Below are 22,016 nucleotides of genomic sequence, written 5' to 3' on the forward strand. Positions count from 1 at the left end.
CGCGCACCAGGCAACAAAAGGGAAAAAAGTCTCTTGCCTCTCCGGTAGCTCCAGACCCTTTCCCCGGACTCCCTCCGGGCTAGCACTAACCCCTTCAGGCTCTCTTCCTGCCGCCAGCCCCAGTCCTCTCCCTGCGCTCCGACTGAAAGCCGATACCCGAGCCTCAGCTCCCAGCCCCACCCGCCCCGGCGGCGAGCAGACAAGCCTCTCGGGCTGGTGTGTGCCTGAGGGCACCGATCCTCTGTGCCAAAATCTCTCCGCTTTGCCCTCCGCACCCCTGTTGCTGTGCTCTCCTCCGCTACTCCGAAGCTTTCCCCCTCCGCCACCTGCAGTCTCCGCCCGCGAAGGGTTTTGTAGTGTGTAGAAACCTTCCCTCCTTCACGGCTCCCTCCCACTGGTGCAGGTCCCGTCCATATCCTATTGTCTCTGTTTATTCTTTTTTTCTTTTGACCTACCCAGGTATGTGGGGAGTTTCTTGCCTTTTGGGGGGTCTGAGGTCTTCTGTCAGCGTTCAGTAGGTGTTCTGTTGGAGTTGTTCCACGTGTAGATGAATTTCTGATGTATCTGTGGGGAGGAAGGTGATCTCCGCGTCTTACACTTCCGCCATCTTCCTCCGGTTCCTCCGGAAGAAGATGCTTTGTTGGGCCAGTCAATCACTTCAGGCAGAAGTTGAGGCAAGTTTTGATGGAGGAAAATTTCTTGTCTAAATCTTCACCATTTTAAGGGATTTGATTCTTGCTGGTGGAAGTAAGGCTGGGGAGAGCAGTAGAGGCAGTAGACTTCTACCCTTGCCAACAATCCAAGGACCCAAGTTACAGAAGGGACAACCCCAGTCCCGGGGTTTTCTCCTATGCAGCCATGTACATCAAGTAGAACAGATGAGGCAGCCTGCTGAGCTCCCTGGAGCCGCGCCTGCTCGCTGCCTCTGGAGGTGTGGGGACGTCCCCTCGGATCCCGGTCCTCGTTCAGCAGCTTTGCGTCACGAGCTTTCAGACTCTGAGCATCTTTTTTTCCCCCCAAACTGGGTCCCGAAACCAACTGGAGTTGGCCTACTCTAGACCCTGCCTTTTGATGGGAAAAGTGGCAAAGTCATACTGTAAAATGGTGGGGGGAAAAGGGGTGGGAAGGGATGTGGCCATCTTTGCTAACAAAACAACCACACCAAGGCAAGAGTGAGGATAGAGAATAAAAATACTTTCAGACATAAAATTTCTCAAAAACTTATATTTTCTCAGGAAGCTGCTGGGCTATGTATTTACAAAAATTGAGAGTGTAAACCAAAAAACAATATGACATGTGACCTGGGAACCAGGGGTTCCCACACAAGAGAGATGACAAGGAAATTTTGAGTAGGATAGGGCTGAGAGAGCCACATTCCAAATCAGAGCAGGAGGATGGAGGACTGCCAGAGGAATTCTTCTGGGAGGGATGTCTTAGGGGGAAAATATAGCATTGAGAAATTATCTGACATTATTAAAAGAGGAGTTTTCAGAGATGTTTCAGGATATGAGATCTAACCAGCTGCTCAAGAAAAAAATAAGCAACTGAAAAAAAATTGAGGCCAATATTAACTTCAGAAAAAACCAAAAAGTTGTACTAGAAAGGCCATGTAATCATGTGCACTACTTGACATAAAAGTGAACAATAGTAACATAATCATGGGGAAGTGGTCTGTAATTTTAGCATGTAAGAAAGTCAGTGTATTCTCTAAAATTCCTTGATCAAAGTAGAGCAGTGTCCTTATTATTTAGAAGTGAGTGCCTCTGGGAAGTGGGGTGGGATGTGGGTGGCGATTGTAAAACAGGGGCTGATAGTTTTTGTTATAACTTTTTATTACTCTTAACCTTTTAAACTAAGAGAAAGCATTACATTACTAAAACAGAATGATTTCAAAAAATACGTTGAGAAAAAAATTGGCTGTTAATCAGAGGAAAAATTTATTGCTAGGAGCAGTTTCAAGGGAGTTGTCAGGGCAGAAGTCCTCAAAAGAATTGAGGATGACCTATATGATTAAATTTTTAAAAGGTTTCATTTTAGGTGCCAGTCACTATTTGAAGTTTTAAAATTAAAATTGAGTAAGACAAATTCCAATCCTAAAAGTCTTATGGTTTGGTAGAGTAGGCATATGGGTAAGCAAGTATTTTCAGTGCAACGTGAAAAGAGCTACAATAGCGACATGTAGAAAGTAATCTGAGACCACAGAGGAAAGAGAGACCGTTCTTGTTTGGGGTGAAGTTGGAGATGGCTCTCTAGAAGAGCTGATCTTAGAAATGTGCATTGGAGGATAAGTGGATTCAGCTGGCCAACTAGATAGGTACCAATAAAAGCATTTCAGGTTGAGAAGCTCACCATGAAAAATCTCAGCATTTATGGGAAAGGGTAATAAGTTAAACGTGGCCAGGATGTGAAGTGGGACTGACCAGAGGTGAGCCTGGAGTCTAAGAGTGGGGCAGATCTTAGATGGTCTTGTGGGTCATGTGGAGGGGTTTGGCATGTAAGGATTTTACCCTAAGATATGACACATCTAATGCACATTTAAGAATGATCACTGGTTCTGGGGAAACCAGTAGAAGATCAAATGCAGGTCGCAAGGCTGGGGAAGAGAGACTCATTAGAAGCCTAGCATAGGAAGTGAGGGCTAGACAGGGGGAGAGTTGAGAAATATTTTAAAAGCTGATTCAGTGACAGGTCATAGTGACCAACAGCAAGATCCAGGACGCAAGTTGACTCTGATGTTCACTCATTCATCAGACATTTATTGTGTGCCTTTTCTGTGCTAGGCTCTCTGCCAGGCACTGGGTGGGGGGTGGGGGTTAGGGTTGAATACCACATGGTCCCTGCCCTAGAGGAGCTTTCAGTTTAGTGGGAGCAGAGAGATGTATTAACAGTAACTGTAGCTGTGATGCTCTATTCTTAAGAGAACAGAGCCCAGAGGGACTGAGAAGAAGCTGCCAAAGAGGGAGAATGTAACCCAGAGTGGGTAGAACTAATGAAGCTGAGAGGAAGAGAGTTTGGGAAAGGAGTGGTCCATAGTGACAGATGCTGCCGAGAAGGCGGGTAGCAGGGCTGAGGTGTTCCTCAGACAAGGCAATTAGGATGGCATTGATGATCTCAGAACAGCAGGAAGGGTTGCCCGCCAGATGGTGAGATGGTGATCCTCACCAGCAAAGAGGTGGTGAGGATGCTGAGAAATGAATATAGCTCTTTCTTTCAGAAGCTGGTCAGGCAGCGAAGAAGAGATAAGCTACTGAGAGGCAAGCTTCATAAAGATGTAGCTTTTAAGATGGAAAACACTTGAGTATCTATTCTCATCAGGACGAGCTACATGACTTGTGGATCCCAGTGCACAATGAAAATTTGGGTCCTCTTGTTAAATCACTAAGAATTTAAAGACAGCAACAGCAGAGTGTGAAACCAGTGTGGGGTTCTTCTAAGTGCGGGGATCTATGTGACTGCCCAGGTTTCATGCCAGGAAGCCATTCCTGATTCTCAGGGGAAGAAGCCCAGGGAGGAAGGAAGAAGGAGGCTAGATCAGTGACAGAGCAACTGGGAAGAGAGAGACTCAGTGTCCAGATGGAGGTAGAGCCTTGAGCAAGAGGAAAATCAGGGCTTTGGTCATCTTCTGAGATGGAGGAGGTGTAGGTTGGAGATGGATGGAGAGGAGGGAGTGCTGGAAGGGGAGGACTTCACACTGGAGACATGATTTTCTTTACTGAATAATCTGTAGGGAGAGGAAAGTGGCAGAAGTTTGTGGCAGCCTGAGAGGAGTGGGAGGCCACACTGAGCAGTGCTGAGGAACCTGGGGTGTATAGGTCATTGAGAGTGACTGCTGCCAGCAGGCATTTGGCGGATGGGGAGGGAGCAACCTAGGGACTGATAGGTGAGGCCGGGAAAGTGGTACAGTAAGGAGGCCTCTTAGCTCATGGGGTGGCATTCATGTTGGGACAGAGATGAGAAATGGGGCGGCCATAAAGACTGGAGGGCTCCCTCACTGAGGAGGGGCGAACGTGGTGATGAAAATGGGAGGGTAGGAAGTGGGGGTCAAAGGAATGGGATTTTCAGGTTTAGTGTTCTGGCCAAGAGCTGATGGTGAAGTTGGTGTACTGGCCCGCCTAAAGGACTCATGCAGAGAGTTGATTAGCAAATGCAAGGAGAACTAGAAGTTCTGCTGGAATGAGCAGGTGTCACGGATCATTGTTATTTTAAGAACAGGCATAAGCCTCACGAGTGAGGGGGAGGTTCCATAGAGAGAGAAGGTTAAAGGTGCGGGTGAAGAGGCTAAGTATGGGACGAGTGTTTCTTGCCTTGAAGCCAGAAGAAAAGGAGAGAGACATGTTCTAGAGCCGCCTTGTGAAGACGCGGATGTGAGAGCGATTGGGTATATTCCATAAGACCTACTTAAGATACAGGGAGAACCGCGACCTTGGCCACAGCCTGGTAATGGAGAAAACCGGGAGTTCTTATTGGAAACGAAGGGGGTCACCCTTGAGCAGCCAGGAGTCTCGAGGCTCAGGCAGGCCAAGGCGGGCAGGCTGCAAACCTTCCCTGCAAGTCCCTCGGTTGCCAGCGGGTCCCTAGCTCTCTGCCGGCTCCGTGCAATTCGGTGACCTCGCCGGAAGCGCCCCCCGCGGCCCCACTAGCTCCGTTTAGGGCTTTCGGAGACCTAACTGGCTAAGAGGCCGCAGTCATGCCGAGGGTCAACCAGGGCGTCAGGCCTGGCGCTGGGGTGTCGGAGCGGAGCCTCGCAGTTCCCCAGGCCTCCCGCCTGGCGCCCCCGGGCTAGTCTCTTAAGAACAGCTACCAGGGTTCGCCGGTTCACCCTCCTCCTTTGTAGCTTCCTTCTCCCCAAGGGAAACCTCCCCCGGCGCCCTCGCCAGTGCTCCAGGTGCCTGCCACCACCCCGCTTGCTTGCCGGGGGCCGGCTTCCTCGCCTCCTGGACCCCAGCTGGGGTTTTCCGAGTCCAGGCAGCGGGAGCCCGGCCGCCGCCGCCTTCATCTGGAAAGAGTTAAGCCCTCTCCCAGATGGATAAGAAGCCAGGGGACGGCTATGCCCCCGCCCCGCCCCCATACCCCGGTCCCCCGAGCCCCGAGTGGTGCAGCTCGGCCGGGGCTCTCTCGGTCTCGGGGCGCACGTGCAGCCGGCGGCCCAGGCGGTGTCCACGCTGCTGGGGTCTGCCCTCTGGGGGTCGGGGGGTTCTCCGCCCCGCCCCGCCGCCGCCGCCGCCAGAGGACTTGGCGCAGGGCAGCGGATACTGCACGAGCCATCCTCCCTTTCCTGTTCCACGCGGCGGGTGGCGTGGGTCGCGGCGGCAGCCGGGCGGGCACAAGGGGGACGCCGGAGAGGAGGAGCCAGAGAGCGAGAGGAAGGAGGGGGCCCGCCGGCTCCGCCCCCGCCCCGCCCCCCGCGGCCGGAGCCTGTGAGCCCGCGAGCCAGCGAGCTGCGGCCGCGGCCTCCACTGCTCGCGGTGACCCCGGCGTCCCGGTCCGCGGCCCCGCAGATCCCGGGGCCCGCGCCCCCCCGGGGCAGGGATGCATCATGGCCACGCTGGCTTGCCGGGTGCAGTTCTTGGACGATACGGACCCTTTCAACAGCACCAACTTCCCCGAGCCCACCCGGCCGCCGCTGTTCACGTTCCGCGAGGACCTCGCGCTCGGCACCCAGCTGGCCGGGGTCCACCGGCTGCTGCGGGCGCCACACAAGGTACGGCCCGGCGCGGGAGGGCTGGGCCTCCGGGACGCAGCCCCTGCTGCGGGGCGCGCCGGGGTAGGGGTGCCGCGGGCAAGCTGGGCTGGGCGCAGCCGAGAGACAAGCGCCCAAGGGCAGACCTCCCCCCTCTCCGTTAGGCAGAGGGGTCCGGGCGCCCGCCGGCTGGCTCAGGATCTCCTAGGCCAGCGAGGAGGACAGCCCCGCGTTCCGGACCGGAGCGGGGGCGGGGGGGCGGCGGACGGGGCAGAACAGGTGCGGCGCCGGCCGGAGGCGGGATGGAGAAGGTTCCCCGCGCCGCGCTGTTCGCTCGGCCGGGTGGGCGGGGTGGGGCTCGGACGCCGGCAGTCGGTCCCCGCACCCAGGCGGGCGCCGAGCGGCGCGCGGAAAGAACCCGGGCTCCGGGGGGCTCTGGTCCTTCGCAGGGGAGACCCGAGCGACGCGCGGGACAAAACCTCTCAGGCCTCTGGGGCCGCTGCGGGTGGCCGCGCGACCCTCGCGACAAAGCACGCTTCCCGGGGACACCTCTCCTTCCTCCCCTGCGGGGCACCGCGGAGGGCGCCGCCCGCGCGCTATGATAGTGCTCGGAGCAGCCCCTTTTCCTTAGAAGAAGCAGGTGGCCTGGGGGACCTTGGAGGAGCAGTGGCTGTGGGAGGAGGGGCGGGGGCGCGGAGGGGCGGCGCGCGCACAGAGCCCCAAATGAGTGTCCCCTGGAAGAATGGCTTCTCAGTCCACCCGATAGTTTTTTTTTTTTTTTTTTTTAACCCTTTTCAGGGCAGGCATCTTGCAAAGTGTGTGCCGCGAAGAGCTGGGCGTTGAAAGCCAAGCATTTAGTTACCCAGGAGAGCCCTTCCTCCCACTTAGTGACTGCACCTTGAAGAATTACTTCCCCGGTACATTTTTTTTTTTGGCTTAGGGTTCATATCAAAGCTTGTAGATGATTTATTCTTTGAGGATCAACACTGATAAATATTTGGAAGAGATAACCCTTGATGCCAAAGAGAACAAAATCGGTTAAAAAAATTTTTTTAGACTTCTGTATGATGTTCGCCTGCCTTGGAAACAGAGAGGGAGGTTGGTGTGGGTACTGGTGAACATTGGCAGTGGTGTCTATTATATCACTGCTCCCCGCACCCCCAAACGCCACTTCTTAATGAGTAACCTGTCTTCAGGAATGAGGAATGGGGCAGTTCTATCTCCTGTTCTCTGTGCTGGTGCAGGATGGATACAGTCACTGCTCCTGGGAACCTCTCTGGCCATAAAAGGTTGGATTGGGAGAATGATGTTTTTATTGTGGATTCAGCTTATCAGAATCACTTTTGTCAGTTATTTGGTTCTTCTCAACCAGTGGGTTCAGTTAAGAGTTTTCGAAGGGCTTCTTCAGCATCATGGTTATTTCATTCATTATGGTCTCTGATTACAGTGATCTTTTGTTGAAACCACAAAAGACTCATAATTGTGGCCCTGTGACCTTGAAGTGCTTTCCTTGGATTTCAAGCCCTATGTACACCGGCTGACCTTTCAAGCTGGAAGCTGAAGTACATTTTATGTTTCCATGGAATAGCCCCATAGCCTTGATCCAGTGTTCCTGGTCTCGTAGGAGATCCTGATGCTCCAGCATTACACCACCCCCTCCACTGCCCCCAACCCCCTAGAAGCCACAGCACAGCAGTTGCCCTGGCTCACAAGACTTTCTGAGATGGGCCTTGTAGAATAAATGGAACCCAAATACATCCCAAAGAGACCCTTGACTCCTTGTCCTGGGGGTGCCCAGCCAGCCTCAGTCTGAGTCTTTTGCCTGCAGACCCCTGCGGTATAGTCAGATGTTTGGCATTGTTTTTCACACCTAGAGCCAACTGAGTGGCTAGTTCTATTAGCCAGCCTTCTGTAAAGCAGAATTCAGGGCATTTATGTGCCTAGGTGCACATTTATATTGTAAAATGCTAGTTAATTTCCAGCAGGGAATCTGCTGGATTGGATGATGCATTTGTGAGAGTTTCGAGCACTTGGTACGTAGGTTTGTACTCTATTAGGGATGTCAGTGCAGGATCTCATTTAATATTACACGTCTGTGAAGTGCTGACTTTTACTATACCTATTTTAAAGATGAGGAAACTGAGGCAGAGAGCAATTAAATAACCTAGTTTCTCTGTTAGGAGTGGGGAGCTGAGATTCAAACCTTGTCTGTGCGGCTTGAGACTCCACTGCTGTTCTGCTCCCTGGACCAGCTGTTTGGCTATGGGCAGAAGCCGCATCTCCTCGGGCTTCCATTCCATTAACTTGGGGAGTTTCCAGAATCAGCTTCCTAGGCCAGGTAGTTTTTGGCCTGGGGCAGGTGAATGTTACAAGCATGAGTAAGAGCCTTGAGACAGAATTCCAGCCTGGTAGAGTTCACAGTCAGAGGTGGGAACAAATAGTTACAAACCCTGCTGTGAATTAGCTAACAGTGGGGAATGGGCAAGCCCCTGCCATGGATAAGGTTTCCATGTCCCATGGAGCCCAGCCTGGCAAGAGGAGGAGCTCCTGGGGCAGGGGGTATTCTGGGTGGTGAGAGGGGAGAAGCGTGATTGTGAAACATGCAGACACTCTCAGCATCCTCAGCCATCCTGCCTGGGGGTGTAGACTTTTGCTTGAAGTAGATGGCACACACAGCAAAGCGTGCAGGGCCTAAGTGAGCTGCTGGATGAATTTTCACTAAGCGAACACACCTGTGTAACAAGCCCCTCAAAGGCCCCTGCAGAGGGTCTTAATTTGTAAAGCTCCCCTAGAGATTTTCCTGTGCTGGGAACCTTTGAACTGGTTAACCTCTTAGGTCCTTTCCAGCCCAAACTTGAGTCTATGCATCTTTTCCTAACCTAATGAAATATGTATACATTTATCTCATGTTTGCTGACTCCATTTGAAGTTAGTTGTTCATTTAAACCATTGTCTTGGACGAAAACAACATGTGCTTATAATACTTTATCTTTTTTTTCCCAAGCTGCTAGACTGAAAAATAAAAAACCACCCTAGCTTTTTATAGTAGTTCTAAGAGGATAATTAAATAAATGATTAGTCTGATAACAAAAAGGTCAGAACAGGTACTGTATTATCACTGAGGGAGATGTTTATTTTGGTGGTTATATGTTTTATCTGGACTATGTGAGGCCTTTTGTTTTCAAATGCTGCATAAACAGGTGTTTCTTTCTGGTTCAGTGTCTTAAGAAGAAAAATAATTGTAATTACAGGACTTATAATTTAGAAAAAACTGTGCAGTAGAATTAGTAGAATCCTAGACCTTTCAAAGCTTAGATGTCTTTGGATTGTTTGACACTAAAAGTGAGGATTCTTGCTTCTTTTTCATAGGCAAAACTGGAATTGTAGAATTAAGTGGTACCAAAAAAGTGGTAACTAGCTTGCGTGTCAAAACAGCAATTATGACCTAGTAATTTCATTCAGGGAATGTTTCCGTGGCTGCTGCGGACCAGAGAGTAGAGTAATAACAGCTCCCAGGTCCTGGCCATGGGCCTGAGCCAAGCACCAGTCCCAGACACTCATCATCTTGCCAAGCCCGCGGCCACCCTGTGGGTCGGGCACTGGTACTGTTGCATCTCACAGCAGAAGAGCCCAAAGCATAAAAAAGTCGGTGGGCCATGTGAGTGGGACATTCCAGAGTTGGCATTTGGCACCAGGTCTGAGCCCTTAATGACTCTACTACTTTTGTGTCTTGAGTTTTTTCCTTCCAGGCAGCCTGCCCACGTCTCAGAGTTCCATGCTCTCATTGGATTGGTCTTGACTGTGCCCTGTTCATTCCTTTCTCACTACCTTTGTCTTTGTGGTTCCCTTGCTGCCTCAGCTATCCCACCTGTCAAATAGCCAGTTGCTGTGAGGATTAGAACCTTGGTCCTCTGAGTGTGGGCTGGGCATCACCTGGGCTCTTATAAATGCACTCTCAGTCCTCCCCAGACCTGCTGAAGCAGAATGTGCATTTCCCCGAGATGCTTTGGTGATTCCTGTACACACTGCAGTCTGAGCAGCATGGATTAGAGGTCATTTAGGTCAGACTCAGTACAGGGCTAGGAGGGTTCTCTCTGTCTCCCCTGTTCACAGATAACTTCCTTGAGGGTAAAGACCTGGGCTGTCCAGTTCTCCAGGGTTCTCCTGGAAGCTGAGCAGTGCTAAGATGGAGTGTGCACTAAGTTGATTGATGGGTGTTAGTTTTAGAACACAAATCCACTGGTATTATTGCTCTAATGAATTTCCACCTTAATCCTCTTAAGGGACACATCTGTTTGCTACATTACATTAAGATTTTTTAAAGATGAGATCATTAGTAAAGTTGGCAAGTGTGTTGTGTCACATAGCATCTTAGGACAAAACTGTTTAAGAATGTTGTATGAACAGCTAAGAGTGTCTCTGTGCAAGCTGAGTTGAATCCGACTGTACCGTAATTAGCTCAGTTGGTTGGAGCCCTGCTATTGAGATCAGGATCATGGGATTGAACCCTTTATGGGTCAGTTGGCTTTGCTTCATGCATGGCCACAGACCGCATCAGTAACGCAGCTAGACATCCAGCAGGTGCTGTCCTGGCTCCCTGCAAGGGTTTGGGTTGGGGTGGCCTGGTAGAAATCTTTGGGGGCAAAGGGCTAACATATAATGAGCTTGTGCTGGGCACTGTACTGTGGGCCTCAGCGTATAACTTCACTGACCCTCACAAGAGTTCTAGCAGACAGACAATGGTGTCCCCAGTTAACAGGTGGGGAAACTGAGGCACAGGGAGGTTAGGCAGGTTATCTAAGGTCACACTGCTTTTAAGTGGAGGAGCTGGGATTTAAGGTCAAGTCTTTTTTTACTCCAGGGTTTGTAGCCAACTGTGACCCGTTATTAGAAAACCAGCAGAGCACATGCTTTCTGTGCAGGGGGAGGGGTGGGGGGAGGGGGCTGACTGCATTGCCTTTGCACGCGGCTGCCTGTCACAGTTTGTGACTTAAATGGTTGTGCTCTGGTTGTCCTTCCAGTGTAGAAGCTCTGGGAGTCTGTGCCTCTTGTTCTCAGAGTCCAACCTGCTTCCCTCTGGAAAACAACAGGACTGCCTTTGCCCTCCTCTGGACTCTGAAATGTTAGTTTTTAGTGGTGGCAGATTTAAAACTGATTAACATGCTAAGGCCAACTCAGGAGCACCCCTCCCCCAGCCTCCTTTCCCCTCCATGGTTTATTTCTCTCTGAAGATGAAACTTTTGAACCTTGGAAACCTTTCTGTCCTCAGACAGAAAACAGTCACCACTCCTGCAACCTCCACACTGTGTCACCTGCAGGTGATGCCCCTGTTGCCTGTGACCAGCTCAGGAATGTCCCCGATACAAACCTGGCTTTCTAATCCATGTAGCTGGTTCCGCGTCTGTGGGGCATTTTCAGTCTTGGGTTTGTCAGCATCTGGTCCTTTCCAGAGACAATCAGACTGCTTTTTGTTTTGTTTTGTTGTTTTAGCTATTTTATTGGGATGTGTTTCTGTGCCTTGTTCTGAACTAAGTAAGAAAGAATGGGGGAAATTAAGTTATAGTGAATGTTAAGCCTCACCACAGGGATGTAATCAGCAAAATACAGATTGTGGGAAATTATAGTTTTACCAACAAATACATTGTAAAGGAAAAAAAGATGGAGATGGAAGGAAACCTTAGATTAAAAGAGATTTAAGAGATATATCAACCAATCGCGATGTGTGGCTCTAACTGGACACTGATTCAAACAAACACATTGTAGGGAATTCCCTGGTGGTCAAGTGGTTAGGACTCCACGCTTTCACTGCCGAGGGGGTGGGTTCAGTCCCTGGTCGGGGATCCCCATAAGTTGTGTGGCAAAAAAAAAATTGTAAATAAATATTTGAGACCATTGGGGAAACCTGAATAGTGACTTTTTGATATTAAAAATTGTTGAAGTTAAATTAATAAAAGAATTAAAAATTAATAAAGATATTTAACATTAAAATTATTAAAGTGTGACAATACTACTGTGTTATGTTTAAGTAAAAGTCTGTATCTTTCAGAGATACATACTGAAATATTTGCAGATGAAGTTATATAATGTCTAGAATTTGCTTCAAAATAATCTTGGATGAGGTGCAAGTAAATAGGTGGGTGAGTGTATAGAGGGAAAAAGACAGAATTTGAGTTAAAGCTGGATTATGGGTCTGTGTGGGAGTCATTATACTATTTTCTGTACTTTTGCATATGTTGAACTTTTTTTTTTAATAAAAGAGCTAAAAAAATTAGGTTATGAGTTCTGATGTTCCCTTTGGGATCAGCATCTTTTCATTAAGTGTCACCGTGTGTCCTTAGTGTATTTGCTGTGGCTGAGATGGCCAATCAGTAAATTTTTTTTTTTTTTTTTTTGCGGTACGCAGGCCTCTCACTATTGTGGCCTCTCCCGTTGCGGAGCACAGGCTCCGGACGCGCAGGCTCAGCGACCATGGCTCACGGGCCCAGCCGCTCCGCGGCATGTGGGATCCTCCTGGACCGGGACACGAACCCGTGTCCCCTGCATTGGCAGGCGGGCTCTCAACCACTGCGCCACCAGGGAAGCCCCAATCAGTAAAATTTTTGTAGTGCTTCCACTGATACCTTCCTTCCCACCCTGATAGTCGTGTTCTCCTTAGGATCTTTGAAAAACAAACGTAGGACATCAGTCTTTTAATGTTCAGAGTATCTTTCTCGGCTCAGTCAATTCCAATGATGAACTCAGCAGTCATCAGTTACATAAACTGTTAGTTTAGTAAAAAGTGTTAGGGTAGAGATATTATACATGGAGCACATGCATCTAAATTTTTATCACTAAACTGAGAAGTTGCTAAGGCTATAATTAACGATATCAATATAAAAGTGCTCAGTTTCCCAGTGGCTCTTGGAGGCTGTGACATGCTTGCTTGGCCACCCCGGGGTCGTGCCCCATTCCTAGTGAGTCAGCTTGGCCTCCATCTTCAGTATGCCTCAAGAGAGTATCTCAGAATGCAGTGAATGCAGTGATGTTGTAATGCATATGAAAACGTAACTTGATTGTATACCTTGGCATTCAGCATCACGGGCAACTTTTGATTTCTATGGACAGATTAACCCATTTGTGCATTAGCTTTTGGGGGGGAGAAGATTTTAGCTCATTCAAAAAATTAAGTTACCACACATCAGCAAAATTATCTATACACCCAGAAGTTTGTCTATTTTTAGACCCACGTAGTGACAAACAGAATCTGCACTGTATCTATATACAACTTGGAAACATACCTTCTCTTCCCCACTTAGATTTGGAGCCTAGAAATTAAAAAGTTGGACTCCAAGGGAAAATGTTTAGAACTTAATATTAGAAAAAAAGAAATCTCAAAATTGTTGAAGATGTTGAGAAAAGGGAAAATGTTAAAGAACTTGCAATTCAATACAGACTAATACTCCTAGGTTTGGCAGGAATGACACAGAAAAATTAGTTTGTGGGTCACCTCATCAAATATTTTTAGCATTCTTGGAAAGAGGAAAACCCAGAAGAAGACTTTTTTTGTTATTGATTAGGCTACTTGGACTCTTCATACACTGGTATTACAGCAGGGAATGAAATGCCAGGGTCTTAACCAGAGTGCACAGGACAAGCCAAAGATTATTGTGACGTTCTCAGAATAGAAGGTAGCTAACTGATGCATCTTCTGACTGGTTTATCAGATCCCAAGAGTGGCTTGGGGTTCATAGCAAATGCTGATGGGCAGACACTCCTGAGTGGCCAGATGCTGACGTGTTTAGAGCAGGCTGGAGACAGAGCAGTGGGTCCTCAGAGAGGACATGAGAAGGAGGTCCTTTTGGCTCAACTAGGGTCACACACAGCACTGCAACCATTCACCCGGTTGCCTAAAATTGGCCACAATTTTGACTAAAGAAGTTTATACCAATGACACCCTATACCACTTCAGGGGCAGTTTTGTTTTATCTGCGATTTGAGGTCACCTTCTCCAACCCTCCCCTGGTTATAATTGATTAATCCAGAGTTGATGGTAACATCCCTCACAATTCATGAAAAGCATGAGTGAGCGGTGGTACTGGGGTGGAGACAGCTGGTTTAAGCAGTGCTTCCCCCCGCCCCCATATCTGTAGTTTTATTAAATGAAAACAAAATTTACTATTAATTGTGCTACAGCCTGGGAACCTAGCTTTTAACCCTTATGACCATTGTGAGGGCACTTCCATCTGGTCCTCTGATTTCATCATGGAGGCTGCAGGCAGCTGGGGGGTGCAGGTACTGGACCCCCGGGGAAGCAGCCGACTGAAGACTGGGTATTGAGTCACTCGGAGCACAGTCTCCACTGCCTCCCCGACTTCCGTTGCATCCACAGCCTCGAGGAGGTGTTTCTGGACTCCCTGCTCCCCTATCTAGCAGTGTGTTCTTGGGCTAACACCCCTCTCACTGTCTCACTGTAGTTCACAGCAAGTCTTGATGGGGCGGGGTGAGGGTTCCCTCCTTGCCTTGGAACATGGCCATTAATAGGAAAAAAGTAAAAGGTTAGAGTTGGGTCCATTCAGTGGTTTTTTTGTGTGTGTGTGTGGTACGCGGGCCTCTCACTGTTGTGGCCTCTCCCGTTGCGGAGCACAGGCTCTGGACGCGCAGGCTCAGCGGCCATGGCTCACGGGCCCAGCCGCTCTGCGGCATGTGGGATCTTCCTGGACAGGGGCATGAACCTGTGTCCCCTGCATCGGCAGGCGGACTCTCAACCACTGCGCCACCAGGGAAGCCCCCATTCAGTGGGTTTTAATGTGAGGGAACAGCCCAGGAATCAGGCCTGTGTGATTGGCTAAAGAGGAAAGAGAGAGCATGTCACGCCTCTGCTCTAAAACCTCCCTCAGGCCCCCTGCCATTCAGGGTTACTCTGAAGCCCTTGAGTGGCTGGCCTGCTGCTCCATGAGGGTTGGTTGCTTGGTTTACTGGTGTAGCCCTAGAGCCTGGAACAGTGCATGGTACATCATGCGTATACAGTAAATAGGTGTTGAATGAGTGAATTATCGTGCACTTTAGAGTTAGAGGGAAAAAAGAGCGGTCTCATTACCCCAGCTGTCTCCATGCAGAAGTCCCTTCTGTAAAGCCTCTGGTCAAACACATTCTAGCTGCTTCTTCATGTATGATAGAGAGCAGTTGGTCCCCTCCTTTCAAGTATGGCGTTTATCCATTTTTGAACTTTATTTGCTAGACTTTATTCTTTATTTGTCCCTGATTTTCACCTGGAAAGGTGAATCCTCATATCCCCACAGATGGGGATGGAAGTGGGTCTGGACCATCAACTGGCTGACTGAGCCCAAGAGGATGGAAATAGGATGGATGAGGCAGAAGAACCATGACCTCAGGGTTTGGTAAGTAGAGTGACCTGGGACCTGGGACCTGCAGATAGTGCCTGGAGGGAGTTGCAGGAAGTTTGTATACTTTTCCCTGTGGTGGCAGAAGTAAAAAGCTGCTTTCCTTTCATGTTAAAGCTGAGTCATCTGGATTGTTTTTATTACTCAAATCAGTGTATGTATCTTGATATGTATATGGTCTGGTACCCTAAGGCATCTTCACACTTGCAGTTCCATTTTACTGTGAACTTAAACTGTTTGTGTGGAATCAGGGAGACATTGCTGGGGAGAGATTACGGCTAACAAGGCTAGGTTCAATGAGAGAAAGGCCAGGAAGCAAGGAGTCTACCCTTATAAAACAAACAAAGTATCTGTTCCCATCACAGAATGAGCATGTGTATAAATTTTGAGACTACAGAAAAGCACACCGAAGAAATAGAAATCATTTCCTTATTACCCAGAGGGAACCACTCTTAACACTTCTGCGTCTTACCAGAATTAAAATATATAATGTTTTAAAACATTTATAATGTTTTAAATGTTTGATAAAAATATAAATATCTGAATACTTTCCTGAGTCATTAAATATTCTTGGAGTGTATCATCTTTAATGACAGCATGGTAATCCAGCCTGTGCATGTACTGTGGCCCAGATGTAAGTATTGCTCCTGTGCTCTGTGAGGGAAAGGGCTCTGGCTTCTTCAGTGTTTATTTCTCCTGTGCTCGGTCCTTTTTTTTTTTTTTTAACATCTTTATTGGAGTATAATTGCTTTATAACTAAGTGAATCAGCTATACATATACATACATCGCCATATCTCTTCCCTCTTGCATCTCCCTCCCTCCCACCCTTCCTATCTGTGGTTGGTCCTTAATAAATCTTCATTAAATGAATGTATGAATGAATGAACCATTGGATGTTTAGTCAGTTGCCAGTAAAAAAAAATGCAGATAATGCTGTTTTATATATATACTTGCAGAAAAAATAATCTTTATGCTTTGATGGCTTCCTTAAGATGAATTCCTAGATGTTTAGTTGCTGAGTAGAAGGGTTAAGAATTCATCTTAGACGGGAGCAGTTTCCCCCATTTTAAGCATTGGCGATGGTTGGGGAGATGGTCCCTAAGTCCGTATAGGGCTGTTGAAGACCTGGGCCAGGATGGGAAGCCCAGCTCCAGTCCAACCTCCTTCTTGCAAGTGCAGCTGGTGTCACAGCAGAGAGTGACATTTGAATTCTGGGAAGATAACCCGGTGGTACTCAGAGAAGGTTGTTAAAACCTTGAATAAATTATGTGTATGTATCCCATTGCCTCTCCCTATTTTGAGGGACAAAATCATGACTGTACTTTAAAGTTAGATCGATTACATTTCATGAATGCACGTATTCAGTATTCAATGTTCAGTATAACAATATTATATTAGTAAGACAAAGATACATCTCATTAGTTGTTAATGCTTTGAGAAAACAGAGGCACTCATATCCTGTGGGTAGTGTAGTCACTGACTCTGCCTCCTTCTAGAGACTTGGCAATATACACAAGTCATAAAAATGATTGTTTTTGACCCAGTGACCCTACTTACAGGAATTATTTGAAGAGATATATAAAAATGATGAAAGCACTATATGTATAAAGATATTTGAGGATTGTTTTATAATGAAAAGCTAAAAAATGTCCAACAACAAGGGAGATATTAAGTCATTATGTTTTATTATGGATAGAATATTGGGTAGCTATTAAAATAACTCATACCTTAGTCAGCTCAGGCTGCTGTAACAAAATACCATAGACTGGGGGGGCTTCAACGACAGACGTTTATTTCTCACAGTTCTGGAGGCTGGGATGTCCAAAGGTAAGGTGCTGGCAGATTTGGTTCTTGGTGAAGCCCTTCTTTCTGGCTTGCAGATGGGCACCTCCTTGCCGTGACCTCGCATGGCAGGTGTCTGGCAGGTGTCGCATGGCACCAGAGGAAGCTCTGGTGTCTCTTATTTTTCTTATAAGGGCACTAATCCCATCATGGAAGTCCTACCCTCATGACATCATTTAAACCTAGTTACCACTCAAAGGCCCCACCTCCTAATACCATCGTATTGAGGGGTAGGGCCTCAACGTATGAATTTTGGGGAGACACATTCAATTCATAACACACTGCATGAGTCATGAAATTGTACATGTGGACATGTAGGTAAGAAGTGTTAAAGATGGGACCAGTAACTTCTTTCTCCCAGACCTGCTCACCACGCCCCTTCTGCATCTCATTCGTTGGAAACACCATGAGAACGTCTTGTCAGCCTTGGTTCCTGTGCACCCATCCAATCCCCACCCTTCCATTGCCGAGTCATCCAGGCTCTCATTTGGACTCCCGGCTCCAGATAAAAGTGATCCATCCCCCAACCTACTTTCCCTACCTCCTCCTCCTTTACTCTGGTGCTTCCCCATTATTGATGGGGTAAAATCACAACTCATCATAAGGACACCCAGGGGTCTCTGGGACCTGGCCTCTTGTCTGCCACTCCCACATTGCCCCAACTGTCCTTCCCCCACCCCGCCCCTCCCGAGCCCTGGCTGTGCTAAAATGCTTGCAGTTTGACTAAGAGGCTGCCCTGGATGGTAGTTTAAGGTCTTACCTCTCCCTGGACTGCCCCTCCATCCTCCGGCCTGGGGTGAGACCATGTCTGAGGCTCACCTCTGCTGGGCTTTGCCAGCCCTCCCCCTTGGTCTGTGCAGGCTGTGCTATTAGCCCCCTCCCACTTGTGACACTTTGGTTCTTATTTCATCCCATGTCACCATCTTCCCACCAGCTGTAAACCCTCAGTAGCAGGAAGTGCATTTCAACTCACTGTTCAGTTCAGAGTTCCTAGAACAGTGCCTGATACACAGTAAGCCCTAATAAATAGTTTTTGACTATCTGAAAGAAGGCTAAGTGAAAAAAGTGCAGTATATATATATATACATGATGATCGAACACTACCAAAGGTAAAATCGATAGCTAGTGGGAAGTAGCCGCATAACACAGGGAGATCAGCTCGGTGCTTTGTGACCACCTAGAGGGGTGGGATAGGGAGGGTGGGAGGGAGGGAGACGCAAGAGGGAGGAGATATGGGGATATAAGTATATGTATAGCTGATCCACTTTGTTAAACAGCAGAAACTAACACACCATTGTAAAGCAATTATACTCCAATAAAGATGTTAAAAAAAAAAAAAGAATAGGTATCCTCAAACCTTTGTCAGATTCCTAATCCATAAACATGATTTGCATGTTATTATTTCCCTCACAAACTGCGGGTGAGTGAGGCATAACCAGCTCTTCAGTGTCTCAAATCCTTGTATTCTGGCCTCTTCCGCACTAGGCCCAGGCTAGGTCCTCGGACAGGAATCCTCAGGTTGGCAGAAGAAGGCCCGCCATCCGTCAGGGTCATTTCCTGTTGCGTTTGGAGGGACGGGCACGAGCCTGGGGCCCTCCTGGGTGGGGGCCATGAGGTCTGCTCCATGGGGCCAGGCTTGGGGACTGCAGTGCAAGATGGGGAAGCGCTGCCTCCTCCCACTTTCCTGGTTGTTCCTGAGCCTTCCGCAGGCCTCCTTTACTGTTCCTGCCCAGGCTGAGCGTGGCAGTTACGTGGCGAAGAGAGTTGTGAGCTTGTGCAGGGGGCAGAGGTGGCCACAGCAGCTGTGAGCAGTGGGAAATTCTGAGCAGGGGGTGGATCTGGGAGACTGGAGTGGTGCCCGCAGAGTCCAACCACCCTTCTCTCCACTGGGGAGATTCAGCCCTTTGCCAACGTTCGAAGCTCTGGGGAGATTTTATTTCAGGTGATGGCACTCACCTAAGAGGTATCTGTTACCCCTTTGCTGTATCAGATCCTAGCTGCAGGCCACAGGAGTGCTCGGGCTGGCTCCTGATCACAGCTCCCATAAATCACCAGCCCTCTGGCTTCTGCAGGACTTGGTAGGTCCCGAGTGGCTGGTGTCTGAATGACCAGTGCCCGGAGGTGGAAGAGGCTGTCCAGTCTTACTGGGGTCCTCCATTCAAGTTCAACAGTACCATGTGTCTGTCTGGGGGCAGGGAAAAGAGAGCTGTTGGGCATCCTGTCCAGAACAATAGTCAAGGATATGAGCGGTTTTTTGTTCCCAGAACTGGGTGCATTTTTGTGGACGGTGATTCATCACCGAATACGCCAGGAACAGAACCCCGGCGTGTCTGTGCAGTTCACAAGGCACTGGGACATAGGTTCGCCTGGCTGATCCTCACACAACCCTGCAGGAGAGGGAGATGGGGCATTTAGGCCCTGTCTCCAAGTTCAGAAAACGAAAATGATGTTGCTTTCAGGACTGACGCACAAAGGTGGCAGGGCTAGAACTCAGGTACACATCTTCTGACTCAGGCCCCACAGTCTCCCACAAGGACTCCCTGCCTCAGTCTGTCGGAGGTAAGTGTGAGGAACATATGCTGCCGCCCAGGGAAGTTTGTATTGATAGATGAGCACAATCGGGGAAATTTCAGCTGAGTTCGTAGACATCACACGTAACCACCTGGTGATTATTTTTTACAAGGGAGCAGGCTTGGCTAAATGGGAAGCTTTATTTCTGTCAATGCCACTGATCCCAGGACATGATAATTGACCCTTTTATTGTCATGATCGGTTGGGGAAATAAGTCAGAAACATAACAAAAAGTGAGGTAACCTCTGAAGGCAGCATATGACTCACGTCTAAGTGTGATGTAAGCAGCCTGGGCTATAGAAATGTCAGAAGTGGAAGAAATCCACGTGGACTGCACAGTCCAGAAAGCCTCCTGGAGAGAGTGGGTGGGGTGTGAGTGGTTGAAAGGAAAGGGGAAGGGTGTTCCGTGCAGGTGAGAAGCAGATGGGATGGGCATTGGGATCAGGTACGGACGGCTCTGGGCGAGTGAGAGCGGCTGGCCGGAAGGTGGTGACCTGCAGCTGTGGGCCATGGGGCTGGGCTGGTACAAACAGTGAGCACAAAACTGTTTCAGAAGTTACTTCCATTCCATGTAGTGGAAACAAAGGAGAAGGAAGGGAAGAGGAGATAAATAACAAATTTGGGAAGAAAATGATTACAGAGAAAAATCGAGGGAAGGAAAATCAGGGCAAAGAAGAGAGGAGAGGGATGGACAGGCAGTAACTGCAAAGCCATCTATGGGAGGAGGAAAAGCATCAGAAACAAGCCGCCCGGGAGGGGCCTGGCCTGGGCCCAGGGGGCAGGCTGTCCCGAAGCCCAGGGCCCCACTTGCTGCTGATTCCTGGTGGGCTGAGGTGTTAGCCCATGAGGGTTTAAGATGTGACCCTTTCTCCCTCCTTCCTCTCTTTCATGGGGTGTCTGCTCAGTGTCAGACTCCGTTAGGGCCAACATAGGAACCAAAATGAGTGAAACCAAGGGTGGGTGAAGTGGGGTGGGCCCCAGCTCCGGCCCAGCCCGCGTGCTCCGCACGCCCTCTCCTCAAATCTTTGAACACAGAATCTCCCTTATGGGGCTGTCGTGGACAAAACCAAAAAAAGGATCCTACTCTTGGGCTTCCCTGGTGGCGCAGTGGTTGAGAGTCCGCCTGCCGATGCAGGGGACACGGGTTCGTGCCCCGGTCCGGGGGAGATCCCACATGCCGCGGAGCGGCTGGGCCCGTGAGCCACGGCCGCTGAGCCTGTGCGTCCGGAGCCTGTGCTCCGCAACGGGAGAGGCCACAACAGTGAGAGGCCTGCGTACTGCAAAAAAAAAAAAAAAGAAAAAAAAAAAAAGGATCCTACTCTTGCATGTTGGCACCACTTGGCTTTCGTGGCCTCCAGTCCTGCTGCCCGGTGGGCACCAGCAGGCCGTGCTCTTGTTTCCCTGGCCTCCCTCTCCCTGCCTTCCCCGCCACTGCAGAGACAAAGCAGAACCTTCAGAAGCAGCTCCTGCCCCCACCCGCCTGTCTATCTGCTCCCATGTGCCCGCCCTCCTTCCTAACGGGAGCTGTGTCCCCTCTCCTGGCCCGGCCAGGCCCCTTTCCGCTGGACCTTCAACCACGGCTTCCCTCTGCGATCCCTCGTTTAGCCTTCAGATAGGCTAATGCCTCCTTTATCCAGAAATCCCCTCCTCCCTGCATCTATCTTTCTTCCACGTTCACCCGTCTGCGCAACCCGAGTCTTAGACCTGGTCTGAGCCCTACTCTGTGCCTCACTTTCCCACCTGCTCCATCCGGCACCCTCCCTCCCAGCGCAGCGATACTGCTCTTGCTGAGGCACTTGTCATTCATGGCGTGGACACCTTCCAGTCTTCGTCTTATTTAATCTCTTAGCAACACTTGCCATTTCTGGTCCTCTCCTCCGAGGAATGCTCGCTGCTCTAAGTTTGATGGCGAGAGATCCACCTTCCCTCTGTTCCTCAGGCTTTCTGCTCCCTCCTGCTCTTTGCATGTTGGCTCTGTTCCAGGACCAGGCCTTCTTGCAGTGGAGCTCCTTTCCTGGGCGGCTTCCAGGGCTTTCTGACGACCCCCTGGTTGGCATCAGGGGCCCAGCGCTCTGTCTGGTCGTGAGGCCAACTATCCAGCTGCCCCCGGACAGCTCCTCTTGGGGGTCCCACAGATGTTGAAGGCACACTGTGTCTAGATGGAAGGCATCGTGTTATCTTCCCACAGACATGTCCTGCCTCAGTGTGGAACATCACCATCCAGCCAGCTGCCCAAACCAAGAATCACCCCCTGGCTTTGACCCCATCTCTCAGCCCTCACAGTCTGGTGATTCTGGCACTTCTCTCCCCATTCCATAGATAGCCCTTAGCATATAGAAAGTGCTTGGTAAATGATGAAATGAATGAAAAATAGACAAGATAATATATGAGGAAGTGTCTGTCGCATGGCAGTTGCTCAAAAAATGTGCCTATATTAGTTATCCATGGCTGTGAACAAGTCACTCTAAAGCATAGTTGCTTAAAACATTTATATTATCACTCGCGGTTTCCTTGGGCTAGGAATTTGGGAGCAGCTCTGAGC

General features: G+C 49.3%; 1 protein-coding gene across 7 annotated transcripts in view; it reads left to right on the forward strand.

Annotated features, from left to right (window-relative positions):
* Nucleotides 1–5,536: 5,536 nt before the first annotated feature.
* The window catches only part of FHOD3 (formin homology 2 domain containing 3), a gene marked incomplete at its 5' end in the record, with an annotated part of 495,578 nt that continues 479,098 nt past the window's right edge, over nucleotides 5,537–22,016 (forward strand). For all 7 annotated transcript variants that reach the window (XM_079717563.1, XM_079717564.1, XM_079717565.1 and 4 more), the window contains one exon: nucleotides 5,537–5,701. In XM_079717563.1, coding sequence (XP_079573689.1) covers nucleotides 5,537–5,701 — 165 coding nt within the window. The remainder of the gene's footprint in view (nucleotides 5,702–22,016) is intronic.

Source organism: Hyperoodon ampullatus (assembly GCF_949752795.1).
Source record: "Hyperoodon ampullatus genome assembly, chromosome: 13".
NCBI lineage: Eukaryota > Metazoa > Chordata > Mammalia > Artiodactyla > Ziphiidae > Hyperoodon > Hyperoodon ampullatus.